At 42.6% G+C, this 23,174-nt stretch overlaps 1 protein-coding gene across 8 annotated transcripts in view; it reads left to right on the plus strand.

Annotated features, from left to right (window-relative positions):
• The window catches only part of MAP4K3 (mitogen-activated protein kinase kinase kinase kinase 3), a 294,708-nt gene that overhangs the window by 106,495 nt on the left and 165,039 nt on the right, over positions 1-23,174 (plus strand). For 4 of the 8 annotated variants that reach the window (XM_033936076.1, XM_033936077.1, XM_033936075.1 and 1 more), the window contains exons 12-13: positions 3,976-4,086; positions 14,222-14,296. In XM_033936076.1, the coding sequence (XP_033791967.1) occupies positions 3,976-4,086; positions 14,222-14,296 (186 nt within the window). The remainder of the gene's footprint in view (positions 1-3,975; positions 4,087-14,221; positions 14,297-23,174) is intronic. The other 4 variants (XM_033936081.1, XM_033936082.1, XM_033936080.1 and 1 more) reach the window with 1 other exon arrangement.

Below are 23,174 nucleotides of genomic sequence, written 5' to 3' on the forward strand. Positions count from 1 at the left end.
TCTCCTTCAACTCTGTCATAGAGTGTCTTCCCGCTGTTCCATCTCAGCAAGACGCATGATGGTACTCCTAGGTCACATGGCCTCCACAGTACATGTGACTCCTTTTGCCAGACTTCACCTCAGAATTCCTCAGTGGACTCTGGCATCTCAGTGGACGCAGGTTTGCGACCCACTTTCTCGACACATAACAGTCACTCCTTCATTGAAGCAATCTCTCCGTTGGTGGATGCTCTCTTCCAATCTCTCCAGAGGCTTGCTTTTTCAAATGCTCCCCTATCAGAAGGTCCTCATGACAGATTCTTCGACCTACGCTTGGGGCGCTTAACTCGATGGTCTCCGTACACAAGGCTACAGGACCAGTATGGATCGTCAATGCAATGTCACACCAATCTGTTGGAACTCAGAGTGATTTTCAAGGCTCTCAACACTTTTCAACATCTTCTTCACGACTAGGTAGTCCTCATTCGGACGGATAACCAAGTCGCCATGTATTATGTCAATAAACAGGGAGGGACGGGATCTTCCTCCCTTTCTCAAGAAGCTCTGAAGGTTTGGGACTGGGCAATCCGCCACAACACCTTCCTCAAAGCTGTCTATATTTAAGGAGCGAAAAATTGCTTTGCGGAAAACTTGAGTCATCTTCTACAACCTCATGAATGGACACTCCATTCCTCGCCTCTTCATCACATTTTTTCATAGTGGGGAACGCCTCAGATCTCTTTGCAGCTCCCCACAACCACAAACTGCCTCAGTTCTGCTCCAGGATATATTCTCCTCATCGCCTCGAGGCAGATGTTTTTCTTCTGGAATGGCGAATCTCTTCCTGTATGCGTTCCCTCTCATTCTCAAGACTCTGGTCAAGTTGAAGAACGATCATGCCACCATGATTCTGATTGCTCCTCGGTGGCCGAGACAACCTTGGTACTCCCTTCTACTTCAACTCAGCAGCAGGGAGCATACCTTCTACCAGTTTTTGCATCTCTGCTTACACAGAGTCAGGGATCTCTGCTTCATCCCAACCTGCAGCTTGGTACCTCTCAACATGACTCCTCTTCAGTTTTCTCACCCTGAAAGAGACAAATGGACTAGATTTTCTATGTGGTGTTTTTCTCATGATAAGGAGCCTCAACATTCCTCCTTATCTTCTGTTTTGGATTAACTTTTGCACTTATCGACTTCTGGTCTCAAATCTACATCGATCCGAGTCCATCTCAGTGCAATTGCTGCTTTCTATCAGCCTATTGAAGGGAAACCCCTCTCTGCTCATCCGGTGGTTTCCAGATTCATGAAAAGACTTTTCAATGTCAAACTTCCTCTCAAACCGCTTCCTGTGGTTTGGGACCTCAATGTTCTTGCTCAATTGATGAAGCCTCCATTTGAACCAATGTCTATGGCTCATCTGAAGTATCTCACTTGGAAAGTGGTGTTTCTCATTGTGAGCTGCAAGCTTTAGTTGCTGATCCACCTTTCACTGTCTTCCATCATGACAAGGTGGTCCTCCGTACTCAGCCTAAATTCCTCCCTAAGGTGGTATCCGAATTTCATCTCAACCAATCCATTGTTCTTCCAGTGTTCTTTCCAAAGCCTCATTCTCATCCTGGAGAATCAGCTCTTCATACTCTGGACTGTAAACGTGCTTTGGCCTTTTATTTGGAACGCATCAAACCACACAGAACTGCTCCTCAACTTTTTGTTTCTTTCGATACAAACAAGTTGGGACATCCTATCTCTAAGTGTACCATCTCCAACTGGATGGCTGCTTGTATTTCCTTCTGCTATGCCCAGGCTGGTTTACAACTACAGGGTAGAGTCACAGCCCATAAAATCTGAGCAATGGCAGCTTCAGTAGCTTTGCAAGGCTGCTACTTGGTCCTCGGTTCATACTTTCACTTCTCATTATTGTCTGGATGTTTCTCCAGATGGTATGGCCATTTTGCCAGAGAGTATTACAAAACTTATTCTCTTAAATTGCTAACACTCCCACCATCCCATTCTGGTTAGCTTGGAGGTCACCCATATGTGAGAATAGGCTGCCTGCTTGTCCTGGGATAAAGCACAGTTACTTACCGTAACAGGTGTTATCCAGAGACAGCAAGCAGCTATTCTCACAACCCACCCACCTCCCCTTGTTGGCTTCTCTGCTAGCTATCTGAACTGAGGAGACGCACCCTGTGCTGGGCGGGAAGGCACTCGCGCATGCGCGGTGCGGCTGACTCGAAACTTCTAGTTTCTTCAAGCAAGTCTGCTTGCGAGGCTTCCGCATCGAGGCTCCGTCGGTGATGTCACCCATATGTGAGAATAGCTGCCTGCTGTCCCTGGATAACACCTGTTACGGTAAGTAACTGTGCTTTCCTGAACCTGTGGTTAGCCAATCCCATCCCGCAAGAATTCTTGTAGATAGTTTCATTAGAATTCTTTTACTCTGCCTTCCGTCCCTCTAAGCTGCCCTCCAATTCCTCAGTTGTCTCTCTACAAGTGAGATGGTAGGAGCCTGTCTTTATTGCTTATATTTATTTTTAAATTAAATTGGGGTTTGTTTGTTTTTTTGCTGACCACGAGTCTTTTCGGTGCTTCAGAGAATCTCAATCTTGGGGCATATATAGCTAAGTGAGAGAACAGGCTCTGAGGTTGAGGGTCTGCTTCCAAGGGGCAGACTGCTCTGCAATTCACCTTCTTAGACAGCTTGCACTAAAGGTTTGGGGACTCATGGACTGATCCCTTGAGAGCAAGGCTCACCACAATTTTGTCTGCAGTGGGCTTAAGTGCAGGCTGAGTGGCTCCGTGGCAGTTTTTCAGGATTGGGGCCAACTCATTTGTGTGCATGAGATCTGTTCGTTGGGCCTGAGAGGCAGTCTGAAGACACACGTAGTTTACCCCAATTTTGTCTGCAGTGGGCTTGAGCGCAGGCTGAGTGGCTCCATGGCAGTTTTTCCGGGATTGGGGCCGACTCATTTGCGTGCATGAGATCTGGTGGAGGCTGAGGTTTCTGGCCAGTTCATTGGGCCCGAGAGGCAATCTGAAGACACAAGTAGTTTGGATTCCAGGCTTGTTGAGGCGGAAGTTCTCCCTGTAAAGTGTTTCCAGCTTCAGCACTTGCAACTCCCAGCACACAGCATAGCATGACAGCCCAAAATCTGGGGGGTGGGGTTTATTAAAATTGTTTTTTGGGGGGAGAGGGGGTTCTAGGATTAAAGTCAGGTTCCCCCACCTCTAAAATCCCAAAATCACTAGTTTAGTGACCCCATTATAGCTCACTTGGGCTGTTTTTGGCGTTAAAATCGTTGCCTCTGTGACCATCTTGGGGTCCCAAATTGAAAATAAAAGTCTATCTGTCTCAAAATATATCGATTTTGTTTAAAAACAGGTGTGATGGGCTCGTCAGGCCAAGGTACCTTGGATTCATGCCAAATGGATGGCCATCTGAAGATCATCTGTGTCTTGTGTGCTGTGCGGTGCATGGTGGGGGGGGGGGAGGAGGTGCTAGTGTCAGCCTCTTCTTGTCCCTTGGAGGGTGATAATATCACTAACTATGTCCTCTTACTCTCTTCTCCCATAATCTACCATCACACTCCCCAACCTTCCATCTATCATCTCCCTCCCTTCCATCTACTGTTATTTCTTTCTCTTCTCCCATGTCTACTCTTTCATCTTCTGTCATCCCCTGGCCACTGTTTCTTCTTGAGGTGGCCACCCCCTCTGACATCAACTTATTGTTTGAGTGCAGGAGACCAGCAGAATCGACTGTACACATGGAGACTGCAGCCCTGCAATAACTTTAGGTTGTTTTTCTGCTGGTGGTTTAGAGCAGTAGCAGTGGGGATGGCAACAGGGAGGGAGGTGACGGTCACCAGGCACCTTGTTGTACAGTATGTGTATGGCAAGTTAAGAGCATATGAGTTAGAATAGGTCAAGTGTGTTATCTGGAGACTGTTGCTTTAGGACAGAATTAACATCTTTCACTTTGTTTTTTTCCAGCATCCTTTTGTTTCACAACCTTTAAACCGCACTCTTGCTATTGAATTGTTGGATAAAGTGAATAATCCTGATCACTCCAGTTACCATGACTTTGATGATGATGACCCTGAGGTAAGAATAGCTTTTGAAATCCTAAAATAGTCTCTCTTAATTTTAATCATATCTTTTTCAAAGTATGGATAATGAGATAAATGAAAATGACATCATTTTTATTACAATTAATATTTATCCTCTGTGCCAAAAAGAGATTACATTACACTTCTCCCTCCGTATTTGCGGTTTCAGCAATCGCGGTTTAGATTATTCACGGTTTTTAGCTTGCTGGCTCCTCCTCCCAAATTACATCAGCTTGCGTAGAGAAATCGCTGATTCGAAGTGTTTACAGAGAAAATCGTTGATTCCCAGCACTTTCTTCAACGTGTTTTGCCTTTCCTTCAGGAACAGGCCAGGTCTCCCCCCATGTTATTCGCGGTTTCACCATATTCATGATAGTTTTTAATAGAAAACAGCATTCGCAATTTTTCTGTATTTGTGGTTCTGTTAATTCCCTATCACAGCGAATACAGAGGGAGAAGTGTACATTACATTACACTGATGTCTTCTATCCCGCCGATACCTTTCAGTTCTAGGTGGTTTACAACAAGAAATTAGCCTGGACATTATATTACAAGGTTGATAGCTATAGTATGCTTCGGGATCTGGGAAGGGTCGATACGGTTTGGTTAGATCATTTAACAAATTTCTTGAATAATATGGTTTTCCCTAGCAACAGCAGCAGATGAATCCAGAGACCAATGGGATAGCTCACATCTACCAGCAGGCGGAGATAGAGAAACTGATTAACAGGTGGTCCTATTGGCTGGCACTCCTCCTGTCTCATCAGTAATCTCTATCTCCCAGCAGGAAAAGGTCGCTATTCAACTACCGTATTTGCCGGCGTATAAGACGACTTTTCAGTACCTTAAAATCCTCCCCAAAGTCGGGGGTCGTCTTATACGCCGGGTACTGTTTACATCACAGTTCTTCAACCGCCGGTGCCGGACCGCAGAAAATTCCTGCCGGTCCGCACAGGACCGGCGAGATGGACCCGTTAAATTTTCTGCCCCGATGGTGTTTGCAGAAATCTTCTGTTCCTCCCAGCCTCGGGCGATCAAGACAGGCGGTCATTCCCTCTGTGAGTCTCGCCTATGCGGAAACAGGAAGTTGAAACAAAATAGGCGGGACTCAGAGAGGGAAGGTCCCGACGTTTGCAGCCTGTCTTGATCGCTGCCCCTGCCGAGTCGCCGAAGAGGGCCCCGGGGAAGGTGCAGGTAGAAGGGAGATGGTCAGGGTGCGTGGGGGGGAGGTCAGCGTGTGGACTGGGGCCATCAGCAGCGTCTGTGCTGAGAGTCTGCCCACGTGCAGGATGCGGCGGGTAGGATGCCTCCGGCTCGTCTTGGGCGGCAGGGCCTGCGGTGCAAAGCTGTTTTTGCCGGCTTGGGGGGGGGGGGGTCGCGAATGTGCAGGGCACAGCAGGAGTAAGATCATGGGGAGCCTTCAACAGTGGCTGTCTCCTCTCCTAGCAGCTCTGTACTTACCAGGGCAGTGATTCACTTTGGCAACTTCCCCTTTCCTCAGAGGCGGCAACGGACCCAAGGCTGCCTAAGGAAATCACTGCTGCAGGCAAGTACTGAGAGCTGCTGGAAGGAGAGGAAGCCACTGTTGGAGGCTGGGAAGCTGATGGATAAAGGGAGAGCTGCTACTGCACCTGGAGAGAGGTAGAAAGAGAGATGCTGCTGGGAGGGGAAGAAGGGGTAGTCTTATACGGCGAGTATATAACAAACTCTATATTTTAACTGTAAAAGTTGGGGGGTCGTCTTATACGCCCAGTCGTCTTATACGCCGGCAAATACGGTAGCTCCTGAATTCTGGCTGTGGCTGGAACTTTATTTTCTCCTGTTGAGGTTTCTCTTCAGTGAGACTGCCATTCTGTTTCTCCTGTTGAGATTTCTCTTCAGTGAGCTGGCAGTGCTATTTCTCCTGTTGAGATTTTTCTCTTCAGTGAGACAGGGGTGTCCGGCTGAACGGTGCCGGCTTTAGAGGTTACACTTGGGCCCCCCCTTGTCCCTGCCTCACCCTCCCTCCATTGCTAGAGGGTCTGACTGGGTATCAAATTTTTTCTTCTTTCCCTTCTCTGTAAAAAAAAAAAAAAAAGAGACCACAGTTGTTACATTCTGCCATGCTTTTGCTGCAAACTGGCTTCAGCCAGCCCTAACAACAAGCTGTGAGTATGTCTGGCTTTTATAGTTGTTTGAACTTCAGGTTCTGTTTGGGAGTCTTAGTACTGTGGGTTCGGTCATCATACATTTAAGGTATGGATATTTTATTGAGGCTAAGTTTTATGACTAGAAATCCATGGAGGAAGCCGGGACTTCCCGCCCTTTGCATGCACGCGCTTTGTTTCCTTGTTACAGCGCAGCAGTAGCGATGTGATTTCATGCTCGTACTTGTTCTCTTTGTTGGGTTTCAGTGCAGCAGTAGTCCTGTTTATTCTGAGGCTCTCTTTCATCAGTGTTTGTCACGGCCATGTGCAGCTGATTGTGCAGGTGCCGGTTTATAGCAGCGCGCATGAGATGGGATATATTTTTTCCGGTGCTGTGGGCCATTCTTCTGGTTATTCCCCGAGTCTGATTTTCTTTCTATGCAAGCCGCGGCAGGGTAAATTTTGCGGGGCTCGAATCCGACTATGTTTCTAGGAGCGTTGATGCAGCGGCCACGTATCAGCGAGAATCAGGCGTGCGCATGGGTCTCCGGCGATGGCGGGAGAGCTGCAGCGTTCCGGTAGTTTGTTTCCAGCTGACTTTGGTCAGGGTATGCCGGGGCTTCTCTTCTTTCCGGTTCAGACAAGTTGTATGTGTTTCACCAGCTGAAGTAGTATATTTTGGTAATGTTTGTTTGAGTTACCAAAAATTCGATCAACTTTTGAATAAACACGTGTACAGATATCGTATCATGTTGCATATGATCAGAAATAATGCATCAGTTTACAACTTGCAATGTGCCCACTTCATTGAGGTAATATGCAACAAAAGGATGTACCGTAGCTTGTGAATTTTCCCAGTGAAAGCCTTGGGCGGCATCCTGTACAACAAATGAGTAATTTTCAGCGAAATCCAAACTCTTATCCTGATCCATAAAAGGATCTGCCAACAGAAGACGAAGATGAGAGTCCACCCATTGAAGTAGAACAACTTCACCTGCCAATGAGTACAACACTTACTGCCCAAGCAGTAGAGAAATACCCTCATCCTAATACTGACCAAAAGGACCCTCAGCGGCAATCCGGAAGAATGATCTGAAGCTCCAGAAAGGTAGCCTGACCCTGCTCAAGAGCGAAATCCATCAAAACGATCATTTACGTTTCTTTAAAGCCTGTCTTCAACATCTTCAAATATTCACTTTGATGTTTTGAAATGAAATGGTGGCTTGTCAACTTCCAAATCTTGCTTGCAAGTCTTTCAATAAAGTTGTCCATGGTTAGTACGCTTGTTTCTAATGTTTCACGGTCAGCATGAACCCATTGCTTAAATTCTATTGATTCTTCTGGATCTAAATCCTTGAATATTTCTTCCAGGTATGCTGTTAGTGCTTCTTCACCAGGGCAGTTTTGACATCGTTGTAGCATACAGTCCTTGACATTTAAGTCGCACACAGTTTTTTCCATAAGAACTTTGTAGTTCTCTTTGACATTGGCGCCTTGTAGCATGAGCCATTTTGATGTATCGTGCAGACACACACGGAGTGTGCACCTGATGCACCAACGGTTACACACCACTTTGGCCTGAGCTCACATAATTTGGAAAAACCAATTTCAGTTCCGTATTTGTTACAGTACGCCACGTACAGCTCTTTTAAATTACACAACAGCAGCCGCTTTTGCTTTTGTACTTTTAAACCATTGAGGCGGACTGAAATGCAATCTTTTTTGCCAGGACATATTCTGCTGAATTCATCGTCTTCGTAAAAATCTTGAACTCTATTTGCAATTTCTTTTGGAAGGGACTTGCCAATTTTTGCATCAGGTATAGAACAAATGCCTTTCTCTTTCTTTACTTTTTGGGCTGTTCTGACCATGCGCTCTGAAACGCCAAACTTCATTGCTGTTTCCTTTATTGACCAACTTTTTGGGGCCATCGTCAATAATTGAACTTTCATTGACCTGTTGGATATTGCAATTTTCGTTTTCATTTCTTCAATGAGGTCAGTGTAATCTTCACATAACTTGCATTCTACAGACTGACGAGACGGCCCAACTTCTTCAGCTGAAACTCCAGCAGCAGATGTAATCTTCTTGGCTATCACATTCTGCACACGTTCAATTTTTCGTATCACATAGCCGGCTTTATCTCTACTAGCTAACCTTCGAATTTTCAATGGAGAGGTTCCTAAAGCAGTCAAGCTTTGATCAACTGCATCAGAGATGCTGATATCAAAATTGTCTGAAGATGAAGATGCTGCAGTAGCTTCACTCATTGAAACGTATTGGGCTTTGCACCTACTGCAAAGTTTCTGACCTGGCTTGATATTTATTTTTGCCACTTTTCTAAAATCATTAGACATGGCAAGATCGACTTTTAACAATCCACTTTGAACAATGTGATTTTTCTTTTCAAATGGATTACAACACGATGTTTGCTTTAATTTGTATTTGTCGAGATATTTTGCTTTGTGGTGGAGCCAGATTTGGTCTTTATCCATCAGTTCAACTTCAGAGCGCCGAGTGATAAGCAATTTTTCATCGGTTGACAAATTATGTAAAAAAATGAGCCCACATTTTTTAGAATAAAATGTGCCGTCATGACACTTTGACAACAATTTTTGCCCAATGGCACAGTCTGGCAGAAAAGGATTATTATTAGTCAATTCGTTGGCATCCATTTTAAACTGAATTAATAATAATGTGGATCTGAAAAAGAAAACAAGTTGTAATTTGTGATCTGCATGCAACAAAATTATCACCTCAATTTCTAGTTAGGAATAATCATTAATTAAGAACACTATAATTGTACCCAAAGCTTGAGTAAAAATAAACAGGGAAAAACAGTGTGAAAAGTGACATAATTGTAAGTTGAAACGTAGGCCGTTGCCATGGTGACATCTCCCAACTTTGTCCCCCTTTTTCGGGCATTGTTAAACCTGCGTTGAAAAATGAAGCCCACTTTTCTAGGGGGTTTGAAATATTCTCTTTCTAATGAGACTGATTTGAAAGAGTTTCTGAAAGGTATTTTTCTGTAAAAGCAGGCTGAAAATACCCTATTTTGGGCCTTTTTACACAAATTAGCAACTTTACACTTAATTTGTAAACTAATGGAAAGAGCTTGGAGGTTGAAATTGTACTTTTGAAAACAACGTTGTACTGAGACATGCGCCAAATTTCGCATTTATTACTCAATTATTGTGGGAGCTAAGTAATGTCAAACTTTGACTTTTTTTGGAGCACTAATTTTTTCGGCCAAGTTTACTGTAATTCAGCCATTCATTCAGTGCTCGACAAAAATTATTATTGGTAGCACTGAATAGAGCTCCAAAAGTTGTGCAGGGTAGCTAAGTTTCAGTTTTTTTGGAAACATAGCTCGTGAGATATTGTGTCTCAAAGTTGTCAGAATGTCACTGTCGTACTGTATGTCATTGCAGTATGGGGTCAAACAAATGGCTATATCTCCACGAATATTCCACAGGAGAAACTAAAACTTTACCAAAGTTCGTTTGATACATGTGGGACTTTGTGCATAAAGTTTTATCAAAATCCGTGATGGTCATGCAGGGAGCCCTTGATCACTTGACATGGAATAACCCTGAAGCCAGACCTGGGCATGTTGGCAGTTGTTTGGAAAGTCCTCCACTTGTACACTATTTTCCGGGCTGTGGAATGTCAAATCCTTTCCAGATCTTTTTAAATCCCTTACCAGACTTATAAGCTGCTACAATCTTCTTTCTTAAGGCCTCAGACAACTCTTTTGATCTCACCACGGTGTTCACTCTCACAGCAGCAGTCATGAGCACACCAAACTAAATGTCAGGTTTAAGTAGGGCAAACCTCCTTCAAAATGCTGAGTAACAATGTTCTAATCATGTGCACCTGATGTGATACACAGGTGATTTGAGCCACTTTTATGTGGGAGGATATGTGGGGGTGTCCTAATTTATTCCTCAGTTACAATACACATTTTTGTGGATATATTTTGTTTCATGAGTAAGTCGAGGAAAATTTTTGTTGTTTACCTGCAATTAGAGAATGACACGGGCACAAATTTTTCCCCATCCCTGCAGGAACTCAATTTCCCCGCACCATCCTGTAAGCTCTGCCTTAACCGCACAAACCTCGAACACTTATGATTTTTTTTTAAAAAATGTTTCTTTATTAGAAATTTGTATACAAGATAAAAGATACAACAGTCTGAAAACGAACACAACCTGAAACAGAACTTAAGATAAGATAGTCTTCCGCGTGGTTTCTTCGCGGAGACTAAAAGAACCCAACAGAAACAGATGAAGAACCTCCCCAGCACTCCAGTGTCAAAAATTCAAAAGAGCACTTCGGACTTATGATTTTAAAGTGTTTGAGGCTTGTGCAGATGATTACGCAGCTTGCAGGAATAGGGCAAGGATAGAAAAAGAACTCGCCGGGACGGGAAAATGGGTTCCTGCGGGGATGGGGAAAAATTTGTCCCTGTCATTCTCTACCTGCAATTACATCACTTTCTTTTCCAGAGATAAATAAAAAAGATTTGACATCGATATGTGAACATTTTTTAAGAAAGAACTGAATATTTCATGGGGAGTCCTAATTTTTTCACATGATTGTAGCAATCAAATTGGAAACGCATTCGGATCTTCAGTACTTTTAGGAGTCTCATCTGTCCTGTGCTAGATTCTGAGGACTGCTTTGGTACATCACACAGGTTCAGGAATGATGTGCCGTTGCAATAAAAGGGAAGATTAGGGATATGTTTTCAGAACTCGAAGTCTGTTCGTACAGGTTGTACCCAGGTAGGTGGCTTATTTGTTCTACCTCATTCTATGTTATACATGGTTCATGATTATTCAGGTTAAATGTTGTAATATGAGCAGAAGAGACTTGTGTCTTGGGGAGAATCCCTTACTGTTAAGTTTTCTTCTATAGGGCTGACCATTTGCTTTGATACAAACTGAGGAATTAAGGGCAGCCCAGATTGATAGGAGACGGAGCAGAAAAATGAAACTGATCTCTACACCAGATCTCGCAATCAGAGGTACACAACCCACAGTTTCAAGAATAATGTGCCTATTTACTAAAAAGATTATTATCAAGGTAAGAACTTAATCCTCCCATTGTGGATATCCTGAAAACCTGATAGGACTAGGTGTGCCCATTGGACTGGGGTTGGGAATAGCTGCATGGGGGGGGGGTCAAATTGCTAAGTAAAGTTGCCTTATTTGGCAGTATGACCCCTACCAAAGGTACCATATGACTACCACTAGGATTTAACTGGCACTATTTTGGTAAAGGCAGTTGCCAGGGAAGGAGCAAGCAGATTTCTCTTGTCCCTCCCAATCCCCACCCCTCACTCCTTGGAGTAAGTCGGGGTTCTTGGGCAGGCTGTGACCATCAAAGTTTGGCATATAAAGGGTGAACTTCCGTTAAAATATTTTGGTCACATCTCATAGGTGAGGCTGGACTCTTTGGTTTTCTCACCTTTTTTTTTTTTTTTTAACAAAACAAAAAACCGCTCCTCTTGTAATTTCCCCTGATTGTTTCATCTGCCTCCAATTATTGTATTTCTATCCTACTTACCCTACTAGTCCTGTCTGCTTTGAAAGTCATGTATTTGTTAAATGAACTTTTTGTTTTCCTGTGTATTGTTATAAACTATTTTTAGAATTGTACATCGCCCTGACTATATGAGTGGGTGATAAAACAAATTTTAAATAAAACTTGAAAAAAACAACTTAAAGGGGCAATTTTTTAAAAAAAATTTTCTTGTGAAATTTTGGCTGTGGCAAAGTTTAACTAAGGATATAAATAAGTCAAGAGATTATTTACATCTTGTAGCTAAAGTTTGCAGAAATTAGTACTAACCTTGAACATTTTACCTGATTGGGATATGGAGTGTATTAAATTAAAACAGAGTCCATTGATATTGATTGCTCTGAAATTGAAGGACAGTTCTGTTTTGCATGTGGAATTGGTATATGGTGGAATTGATTTCTCTTTTTCTGAAGTATGAACATATTTTGGAGACTTGCAGTTTTTATCAGCTTGGATATTTCATAAATGGGAGAAGTTGGATAGTTATTTGGAAATTGAGAGGCTTACTTGATTGTATTACAATGATTATTGATTTTGTATTTGCCCCTTTTCCTTTTCTTTGTATTGTGTTACTGTATTAAAATTTAATAAGAGTTTGAAACAAACAATGAGTTCATAGAAAAGTATTTTTAATTTAGTTTTTGAAATTTACCTGTTTTACTTATTCTCAGCTTATAATGTGTAGGAGTATTGCTTTCTAGATAATATATAACTACTACAGAAAAACATATAACTACTACAGAAATTCAGGTTTCTTTCTAGTTTATCTCAGCATTTATCCTATCTTTATTTTTCCTTTGTTTAACCGTAGCAATATGCGAGTAAATCAGTTTTTATGTGAGGGAAATCACTTATTTCATATTTCTAGAAATGAAAATAACACTTGCTATTTGTATAGCATCTTTGTAAATGGATTTAAATGATATGTTATTTGAGGAAAAAGCACAGAATTGCCACACACATCCCTCGACTTTTAGAAAAGAAATAAAGACCATACTCTTCAAGAAAACTCTGAAAAAAGAAATAATACCGCAAGTCTCAAACTCCACCTCTCACTAAAGCCAACTACCCCAAACAAATAACCTTACCCATTTCTTACTCTTTTTGAAAATGACGAATTTTTATTTATTTATTTATTTATTTATTGTAAGTTCTTGTTGTAATACATCTTGGATAATTCTTTTGTAATCCGCCTTAAACTGCAAGGTAATGGCGGAATAGAAATCCCTAATGTAATGTAATTTCAGAATGATTTACCTAATTAGAGATTTTAACTGATCTGACATTTTCATAGTAGTTGTGAATTTGTTATAACCATTTCTTTACTTGGAGTATAATATCTTGCATGTTATTACCATCCTGTAGAACACACAACTGATTATGATTGTGCATTTAATTTACTTTAAAATTCTTGAAATAAAAATGTTCCCTTTATTTTTATATCATTGTAGCGCTGAAAATACAACATCAAATTTTTACGTTGTAAGGGTCATCAGAACACCACCCAAGTCATAAGACTCAGCGTGGCAGCACTCCTCATAAACCCAAATATCAACGCATATATTTACACCTACTGCCTGAGTTCATTCATTTCATTTATTTTTTATATTATTTTATATTTGTGAATATAATAAAGGTCCAAGTAATAAACTGCTTATGTTGCTCTGATTCCATCCCCGACTCTGATGAAGCTTTTAAACGCGTTGGCGTGGGGTAGTACAACAATACCAGAAGCTAAGTTTAATTTTATTATATTTACAAATATAAAACAATATAAAAAAGAAATGAAAAGAATGAACTCAAGCAATAGGCTTAAATATATGGGTTTATGAGGAGTGCTGCCACGCTGAGTCTTATGACTTAGGTGGTGTTCTGATGACCGTTACAATGTAAAAATTTGATGTTACGTTTTCAGTTCTACAGTGATATCTAGTTACTGAGTTGCTGTATTTAATACCAGTGCCATTCATTTCTGTGGCCCTTTATTTTGAAACACACAAATGTTTGAATTACACTTCTCTCTCCATATTCACGGTTTCAGCAATCATGGTTTCAATTATTCATGGTTTTTAGCTTGCTGGCTCTCCCCCCAAATTATGACAGCTTGCATAGAGAAATTGCTGAATCCAAGCATTTACTGAGAAAATTGCTGATTCCCAGCACTTTCTTCACCGTGTTTTGCCTTCAGGAACAGGCCAGGTCTCCCACCATGTTATTCATGGTCTTACCGTATTATGATGGTTTTTAACAGAAAACAGCGAATAACATATGAAAAAGTTATTTGCGGTTTTTCTGTATTTGTGGTTCTGTTAATCCCCTATCACAGTGAATACGGAGGGAGAAGTGTACTTCTCATTTTAGATATTTGTGATATTTTTAGTGTACTAGTTCTGTTATGATTATTTCTGTTTCAAATAGTTTAAATTTTGGGGAATCTTTTCTCCTGCATCTCCTCTTGCACATCGAGTTCCACGTTTTGCTGCTCGTCCCAAGGTACTGGTTGGCATTCCCAACCAAATGTGTGTATCATCTAATATTTTTTATGCCTGCCTTTAAGATAATTGTGTGCTTGTTTTGTTGATTCACAACATTAACACACAAAGCCAGTTATTGAATGTAACTCACTTAAAGGGTCATTTGCTAGCAATGCACGGAGGGCCCATTTTATGTAATGGGACCTCTGGTAAAAAGTTATGTTAATGGCATTAGTGAATGTTAACTGTTAGTAAATAACCCCCATAATGAGTAATGGGCATTTTTAATGTTTTAATCTGTGCACTGCTTTAAATGAAGATTAGGATGCAGTCAAACAGGTTTTAAAAAAATATATAATATATGGATCAATTATCAGTGATAACGGTTACAGCATATTTTTTTTTTTTTTTCAAATTCTGGCTGTGGCACTTAAAAATATGTATATTTAGCACCACTGCACACTTACCCCCCCCCCCATCCCCTCCCCACCGCTTTTTGAAACCACATTAGACTTTTTTATTGCCAGCTGTGGCTGTATTAGCTCTGAATTCTATGAGTGTCTGAGCTAATACCATCGCAGCCAGTGATAAAAAAAAGCCTAATGTGGCATCGTAAAAGTGTGTGTGTGGGGGGGGGAGAGTTAGTCAGTGGCACTGAATATATATAAAATGCAGCCACTAGTGGTAGCTTTAAACTTTTAACAAGCTTTAATTAAACCATTTATCTATTTGAATATCACTGCTGGACTTGTAGTTAATGGTTCTGACCTTCTTTCGCCCTGGCAGCACTGGATAATGCTGAAGTGGATGGATAGTACTGTTGAAAAACTATGGATAGTGATGTCCATAGTTAGTGATGGCTGCTAACTATGGACTCCATTTGAATATTGGCCCCACTGATCTTTAGCTACTGCATTTTGAGTATCATCTAGCTACCACAGAAATGGTGGACCCAAGGAAGAGAGGGTAGAAGAGAATGATGACCCACAGAGACAGGAAGGGAGGGAAGAGATACTGGACCACAGAAGTAGAGGAGGAGGGGGTGATGTTGCTTTGTCCTCAAAAAACTTAAAAAGAGTTCTTTATTAGTAATATTATTTTATTTTTCTTTGTTAAATCTAAATTTAGGATGAATATAGATTAATATAAGCATGCAAATATGCCTCTTAAAATAAATCTAATACAAAAAATTGCTCTGGAGGGCCAGAAAAAAAAAGACTTCTAAGTGGGCCGAAAAGAAGTGTGTAAACTTTAAAAAAAAACAAAAAACAAAACAGCCTGCTATCCTTTCCTTTGACTGAATAAAACAAATTCCTTTTACTCTTAAATATCCCTTTTTCTTTACACTGCTCCTATTCTGGTGAACTTATCTGCTTTCTTTCAAGATGTCTTCCCTGGCTATCAATTATCATGTTATCATGGTATTCCAGCTCTGTCCTCTTATCTTTAGTATAGTCTGCAAAAACATGTATACCCCTCATACATTTCTTTCAAACTCTCATTAGTGCCAGAGTCTGTCCTCACACATAGACCTTTTGAATGCATCTGCTTTTTCCTTTTAAATTCCTTCAAATATCATGCATATAGTGCTGACAATAATACTATATAGCATTATATTATAACTCATTCAGGAGAAGAGAGATATTAGACTGCAGGGGGATAAGGATGGAGGGATGAAAACGAGAGCGATGTATATAGAAATTCTGGGGGTAGAGGGAAAAAAGTTATATGTCAGAGAGAGGAAAAAGAAGCTGGTCTAAAAGAGTGGATGGAGGGAGAAAAGGGAAGGAATAAGGGAATCATGTGGCAGCGGTCATGGGGGTCATCATGGAGATGAATGAGAGGAAGATAGTAAATACAGAGGATAAATATGTATAAATGGGGAATAAAAGAAAAAGAAGGGATTAGGAGGCTAGAGAAGGAGTGAGACAGGAGTTGGGAGAACTAAGTGGCGAGAGGAGATGGAAACTTGATAGATCATTGAGAGCTAAAAAGGAGATGATGGAGAATTGCTGGGTAAGATAACAGATGAAATTTTAGTTGACAGGCAGAAAAGAGAGGGAGGAAAGAGCTAAAAGAGAAACATAAATATGCCAGAGACTGATGTAATAAGGAAATGGAACAAGACAGAATGAGAGAGGAGAAATGACAAATGGATAGCAACCACTAGAAAGAGAGTTAGCAGAAGGCAGGAAAACAGAAAAGAAATACTAGGACCAGTGTGATGGAAAAATAAAATGTCCAGACAAAAAAGGTAGAAAAAGGTTGTGTTTTGAATTTATTAACTAGATTTTTAGTTTCAGCATTGTTTATTGTGGATGTCTTTAGAAACATGATGGCAGATAAAGGCCAAATGGCCCATCCAGTCAGCCCATCCACAGTAACCATTATCTCTTTCTCTCTCTGAGAGTTCCCACGTGCCTCTCCCAGCCCCTCTTGAATTCAATAGAAACATGACAGCAAATGGCCAAATAGCCCATCTAGTCTGCCCATCCACAGTAACCATTATCTCTTTGTATTATGTTCAGTATAAGTGGAAATGCATTTCTGTTTTTATTTCTCCCATGCATTGGTACACGCCTAGTTTGACTACTATGGGATCCCAGATATTTTTTTCTTTATTTCTTTCTAGTTTGTAATCCCTTGTTCTGCTCACTGAGTACATGTACAGTATCCTTGAAGGATACTACTGAAAAAGGGCATTTAGGGACTCAATGCTAGGGGTCAGTAATCTGGAAAGAGACTTGGGAGTGATGGTAGACACGACATTGAAGGCGTCGGCACAATGCGCCACAGCCTCGAGGAAAGCAAACCAAATGTTAGGTATCATTAAGAAGGGTATCTCGACCAGAACGAAGAAAGTCATCCTGCCACTGTACCGGGCTATGGTGCGCCCGCATCTGGAATACTGTGTACAGTACTGGTCTCCGTACTTCAAAAAGGACATGGCAATGCTTGAGGGAGTCCAGAGAAGAGCAACTAAACTGATTAAGGGTATGGAAAACCTTACATACACTGACAGACTGAAGAAGCTGGGGCTGTTCTCCCTGGAAAAGAGGAGACTCAGAGGAGATATCATAGAGACCTTCAAGATCCTGAGGGGCATCGAAAAGGTTGACAAAGACAGATTTTTCAATTTGAAAGAAACCACAAGAACAAGGGGTCACTCGATGAAATTGAAGGGGGGACAGGTTTAAAACAAACGCAAGGAAGTTCTTTTTCACACAGAGGGTGGTGGACACATGGAACACCCTTCCGGAGGCCGTGATAAGAAATAGCACAGTACAGGGTTTCAAGGATGACCTGGATAGGTTCCTGGAAGACAAAGGGATTGAGGGGTACAGATAAGAGCAGTGGAAGGTTTAGAGATAAGTGTAGAGGTAGGCATAAAATTAGTCAGGGACCGCTGACCAGGCAATATGCCTGATGGGCCGCCGCGTGAGCGGACCGCTGGGCTGGATGGACCTCTGGTCTGCCCCGGCGGAGGCGACTACTTATGTACTTATAATAGAAAGGGTTGAACAGTGATGACAGGAAGCTAGGGAAGAACAGATTAAAGGATGCAGATGATCCCTCATCAACTTCTAACTAGCCTGTAGATTAGGGTGGTCCGTAAGATTATGGTAAAAATTCAACCTTATCCAAGTTTCAAGTTTTTTAATTTTTAATATACCGGCCATCAACTGGTATCTAGCTGGTTTACAGTAAAATGTTAAAAATAGAGATAAAAAGTTATATTTATAAAAGAGGAGTAAATAGAAGTGTACATTAAAGACATGAACAGGACGAACTTGAGAGTGAGGATAAAGGGGAAAGGGAGGGTAAAATTACATAATTAGTAGAGGAAGAGAAAAGAAAAAAAAAAAAAGGAGTGTGAAAGAAAATGGAGGGAGAGGATAAAACATTTGGGTTAGGATCGCTTCATAGAAGCGGTTGGTTGTGTGGAAAAGAAACGATTCAAGAGCAGTTGAAAGCATCTTGAAATAAGAAAGTCTTTAAGCTTATCTTAAATCTATCAAGTTGTTTTTCATGATGGAGTAGATATGGTAAAGCATTCCATAATGTTGGGGCAAATACTGAAAAATTTGATTTCCTCGTGTAGAAAAAAATCCTTTATAGAGGGATTAGAAAGGAAGTTCTGGTCTGCTGATCAAAGCGTCCGTATGGGATGTTGAGGTATGAGAAGCCTATCAAGGTAGGAAGGCTGATGGGAGAGTTTGATTTTAAAGGTCAGCAGGATGGTTTTATAAGTAACACGATGTGTAATAGGAAGCCAATGCGCTTCTTTCAGGAGAGGGGTGACGTGATCATATTTCCCTAATTTGTAGATAAGTTTTATTGCCATGTTTTGGATTAACTGTAAACGTCGGATTTCTTTTTGGAGAATTCCGTTATATAGAGAGTTGTAGTAATCAAGGTGGGAGATAACTAAAGAATGAACCAAGGTTGTGATAGCAGCTGTGTCTAGAATAGAAGTTAGAGAACGAATGAGGCGAAGCTTGTAAAAACATGTTTTTTACCACCGAGCTGATATGGTCGTGAAAAGTAAGGTCTTTATCAATAATTACTCCCAGTAATTTTATTTTTGTTTCGATTTTTATAGGGGAGGATTTGATAAAAATCTTTCTTAGTAAGTCTGAATATGTTCTGCCTCATGTAGATAAGATATGGTTAAACTTTGAAGTAGTTTTGGACAAGTTCAGAGGTCGCTTATGGTTGTTATAATGTGGCTGGCTAGTCAATTCATAACAATGTGGTTAGAAATTGTTACTTAATATTGGTTAGATACTAAATAGCTAGTCTTTGAAGCTGTTTTTATTTACGACAATATTTTTATTACTTGAATAACAACTTTTTACTAGTACTGCTGCAAAGCAGAAAGTTAGTTTAGTAATAATTAGACAGTTGAAAACCGTGTTGATGTCACATTTTAGGAAAAAAAACTAAGACATAAAAATGTCAATGTCCAGAAGCAGTGCTGAAGTATGGCTGCTAGGAAAGGACACTGATGAAATGTCAAGTTCACATCTTCTAACTAATAGGGATGTTCTTCGATTGATTATGTTCTTACACACTGACAAAGGCTGCTTTGAAAGAGACAGTTCATTTGTCCATGTTGAAGGTTTTGAAAATTGGCAGCGTACAAGATACCACATCAGCAAATAGCTCAGGGATTCACCTATTGATGAAGCTTTATGATGAATATGAAAAACTAAAAAAGAACTGGTACAGATACATGGAACTTGATCTGCTGAATCAAGAAGCCTTAAAAGAAAAAACATCTTGTCTATCTTTATGATGTTGCTACCAGTGGTCCAATGAAAAAGAGGAGGATAGAAAGAGCGTGCAATAAGAATGATTTAGTACTATAAGTTTGCAGCCAAAGTGGAGTAAAAAAATATCATTGTCAGTAGTTCTACTACTACAGTACTACTATAAATATATTTCTATAGTGCTACCAGATGTATATAGCCAACTGCTACTTCTCTCCCTCTGACTAGTGGATTATCTAATTCCAAGAATTTTGCTGAAGTTGACTCCGACGGTTGTTCAAATTCAGATGCCGATTTTGAAGTCAGCAGAACTCCTTTCTCCAGTTCTCGGTTAAAACGGGTAAGATAGTGGAATCCGCTATAATAAAACCCTTATCGCGCATGCGCACTTCAATCTTCGTGATCCGTGCTTCCATGCCACACATGTGCAGTAGAAGGAGCCAGCAGCAGTTTCCCCATCGCCCTCCCTCACTGGCTCCTACTGTGCATGCGGAGGCACCTTAAGCACGGAGGCGGAGACCGCGGCAGTGATTCCCCCCTCCCGCCCTCACTCTATCTAACAGGACCAAGGAGAGCACAAATATAATGGAAGCAGGCATACCGACGCTCAGCATCCGGACTGTGGTTGGTGGTTGTTCAGGCTGGGGAGGAGGCAAAAGGAGTGATTTTAAGGGTAGGTGGGAGAAGGGGGCTGGAGCTGAAGCGTCGCAGCGAACAAGAACGAAAGACAGTCACACAGAAAGACAGCGGGCAGGGAGAGAGACAGACAGAAAGAAAGAGAGAAAGACAGACAGACAGGGGGCCAGGGAGAGAGACAAAGACAGACAGGGAGCCAGGGAGAGAGACAGACAGAAAGAAACTAAACTAAACCTTAAGTTTGTATACCGCATCATCTCCATAAAGATAGAGCTTGGCATGGTTTACATGTAAATTCAATAAATAAGGGAAAGGTATAATAAGAAATTAGAGGTTATGAAGAGGGTAGCTAGCTTTACATTTTAAATAGATAGCTTTACATTTTGGAGAAAAGCCAGGTTTTCAGATGCTTTCGGAATAATTGGAAAGAGCCTAGGTTCAGCAGCAGGGCAGGGAGATTATTCCAAAGCTCAGTGAATTTGAAGACAAGGGATTTCCCTAATTTACCTGCATACATGACACCTTTTAACGAGGGGAAAGATAGTTTGAGTTTGTGGGCGGATCTGTAGTGTCAGGTTTCGAAGATAGTGGAATTAGGGGAAGAAGAATGCCATATAGGATCTTGAATATTAGGCAGGTACATTTAAAGTGAATCCTAGAAATCACCGGAAGCCAGTTAAGTTTTGACAGAAGCAGGGAAACATGATCAAATTTACTTTTTGTGAAGATCAACCTAGACGCAGTGTTCTGGATCCACTGAAGTCTTTGAAGATTTTTCTTGGTTAGACTTAGATGGAATTACCGTATTTTCACGCATATAACGCGCGCGTTATACGCGTTTTTACCTACCGCGCATACCCCTCGCGCGTTATACGCGTGAGCGCGGTATACAAAATTTTTTTTACATAGTTCCCACCCCGCCCGACGCCCGATTCACCCCCCCCCCAGCAGGACCGCTCGCACCCCCACCCCGAACGACCGCTCGCACGCGCTCCCACCCGCACCCGCATCCACGATCGGAGCAAGAGGGAGCCCAAGCCCTCTTGCCCGGCCGACTCCCCAACTCCCCGACAATATCGGGCCAGGAGGGAGCCCAAACCCTCCTGGCCACGGCGACCCCCTACCCCCACCCCGCACTACATTACGGGCAGGAGGGATCCCAGGCCCTCCTGCCCTCGACGCAAACCCCCCTCCCTCCAACGACCGCCCCCCCAAGAACCTCCGACCGCCCCCCCAGCCGACCCGCGACCCCCCTGGCCGACCCCCACGACACTCCCACCCCCCTTCCCCGTACCTTTGGTAGTTGGATGGACAGACGGGAGCCAAACCCGCCTGTCCGGCAGGCAGCCAACGACGGAATGAGGCCGGATTGGCCCATCCGTCCCAAAGCTCCGCCTACTGGTGGGGCCTAAGGCGCGTGGGCCAATCAGAATAGGCCCTGGAGCCTTAGGTCCCACCTGGGGGCGCGGCCTGTTCCTCAGGCCGCGCCCCCAGGTGGGACCTAAGGCTCCAGGGCCTATTCTGATTGGCCCACGCGCCTTAGGCCCCACCAGTAGGCGGAGCTTTGGGACGGATGGGCCAATCCGGCCTCATTCCGTCGTTGGCTGCCTGCCGGACAGGCGGGTTTGGCTCCCGTCTGTCCCAACTACACAAAGGTACGGGGAAGGCGGGTGGGGGTGTCGTGGGGGTCGGCCAGGGGGGTCGCGGGTCGGCTGGGGGGGCGATCGGAGGTTCTTGGGGGGGGGCGGTCGTTGGAGGGAGGGGGGTTTGCGTCGAGGGCAGGAGGGCCTGGGATCCCTCCTGCCCGTAATGTAGTGCGGGGTGGGGGTAGGGGGTCGCCGTGGCCAGGAGGGTTTGGGCTCCCTTCTGGCCCGATATTGTCGGGGAGTCGGCGGTCCTTCGGGGTGGGGATGCGAGTGGTCCTGCCGGGGGGGGGATGTATCGGACGTCGGGGGGGGGGGGGATCAGGCTTTCAGGATGGGGACAGACCTTCAAGGGGGACAGGCAGACCTTCAAGGGGGGACAGGACTTCAAGGGGGACAGGCAGACCGAAGGGAGTGAAAAAGCTATAAAATAAACCCACTAGCGTGTCAATGTGTTGAGAGGAAGAGGTGGTCTGGGAAATTCTGCTGAGAAAACTCCGGGTCCATTTCCACCCCCCAGTTACCCTAGTCCACTCCACTCAACTGGTTCACATACTGAGTGGGTCTTTGGGTGTTGTTCCTGGGATCTCTTTCAGTGGTTTGTCAGTATCTCCTTGTGGTCCAAGGAAGGAAACTTTGTTAACCTTAGCATTGACCTTCAGAATATATTTGTAACAGCGCTGCTTGTGTGGCATTACCGTAGGCTATGTAGTGATGGAAAGAAAAAAACAGACCTTTGCACATTTTTGCACTAGGTATATGGTATAGGTATATAGGTATAGGTACTCCTGCACAGCTAAGTCCTTGTGAAGTTACGGTACCTTGTTCTTTCTGTATTTGACATCTAGCAAGGTCTCTGTTTGGAAGGAATGATTTAAGTTATGGTAAAAGCAGATAGCGTTGCTGGTTTTAAAAAGGTTTGGACAAATTCCTGGAGGAAAAGTCCATAGTCTGTTATTAAGACATGGGGGGAAGCGTCTGCTTGCCCTGGATCGGTAGCATGGAATGTTGTTATTCTTTGGGTTTTGACCAGGTATTTAGTGACCTGGATTGGCTACCATGAGAATGGGCTACAGGGCATGATGGACCATTGGACTGACCCAGTTAGGCTATTCTTATGTTCTCATCTGTAGGGGCCTTTGTTTTCACTTCTTATTTTAATGTATTTTTTCTGGAAACTTATCAGTGTTTTTTATAATGGGAACAAAAATGGAAGAGAATTACCGTAATGTGTGTGGAATGGGGGGGGGAGTTGTTTAACTACCATAATTTCTTCAGCTAAATACCGGTAATTCAATCCACCTCAACCAGACATAGGAGAACTCACGCACCATTGACACACCCT

The sequence above is a fragment of the Geotrypetes seraphini genome, chromosome 3 (assembly GCF_902459505.1).
Source record: "Geotrypetes seraphini chromosome 3, aGeoSer1.1, whole genome shotgun sequence".
Lineage (NCBI taxonomy): Eukaryota > Metazoa > Chordata > Amphibia > Gymnophiona > Dermophiidae > Geotrypetes > Geotrypetes seraphini.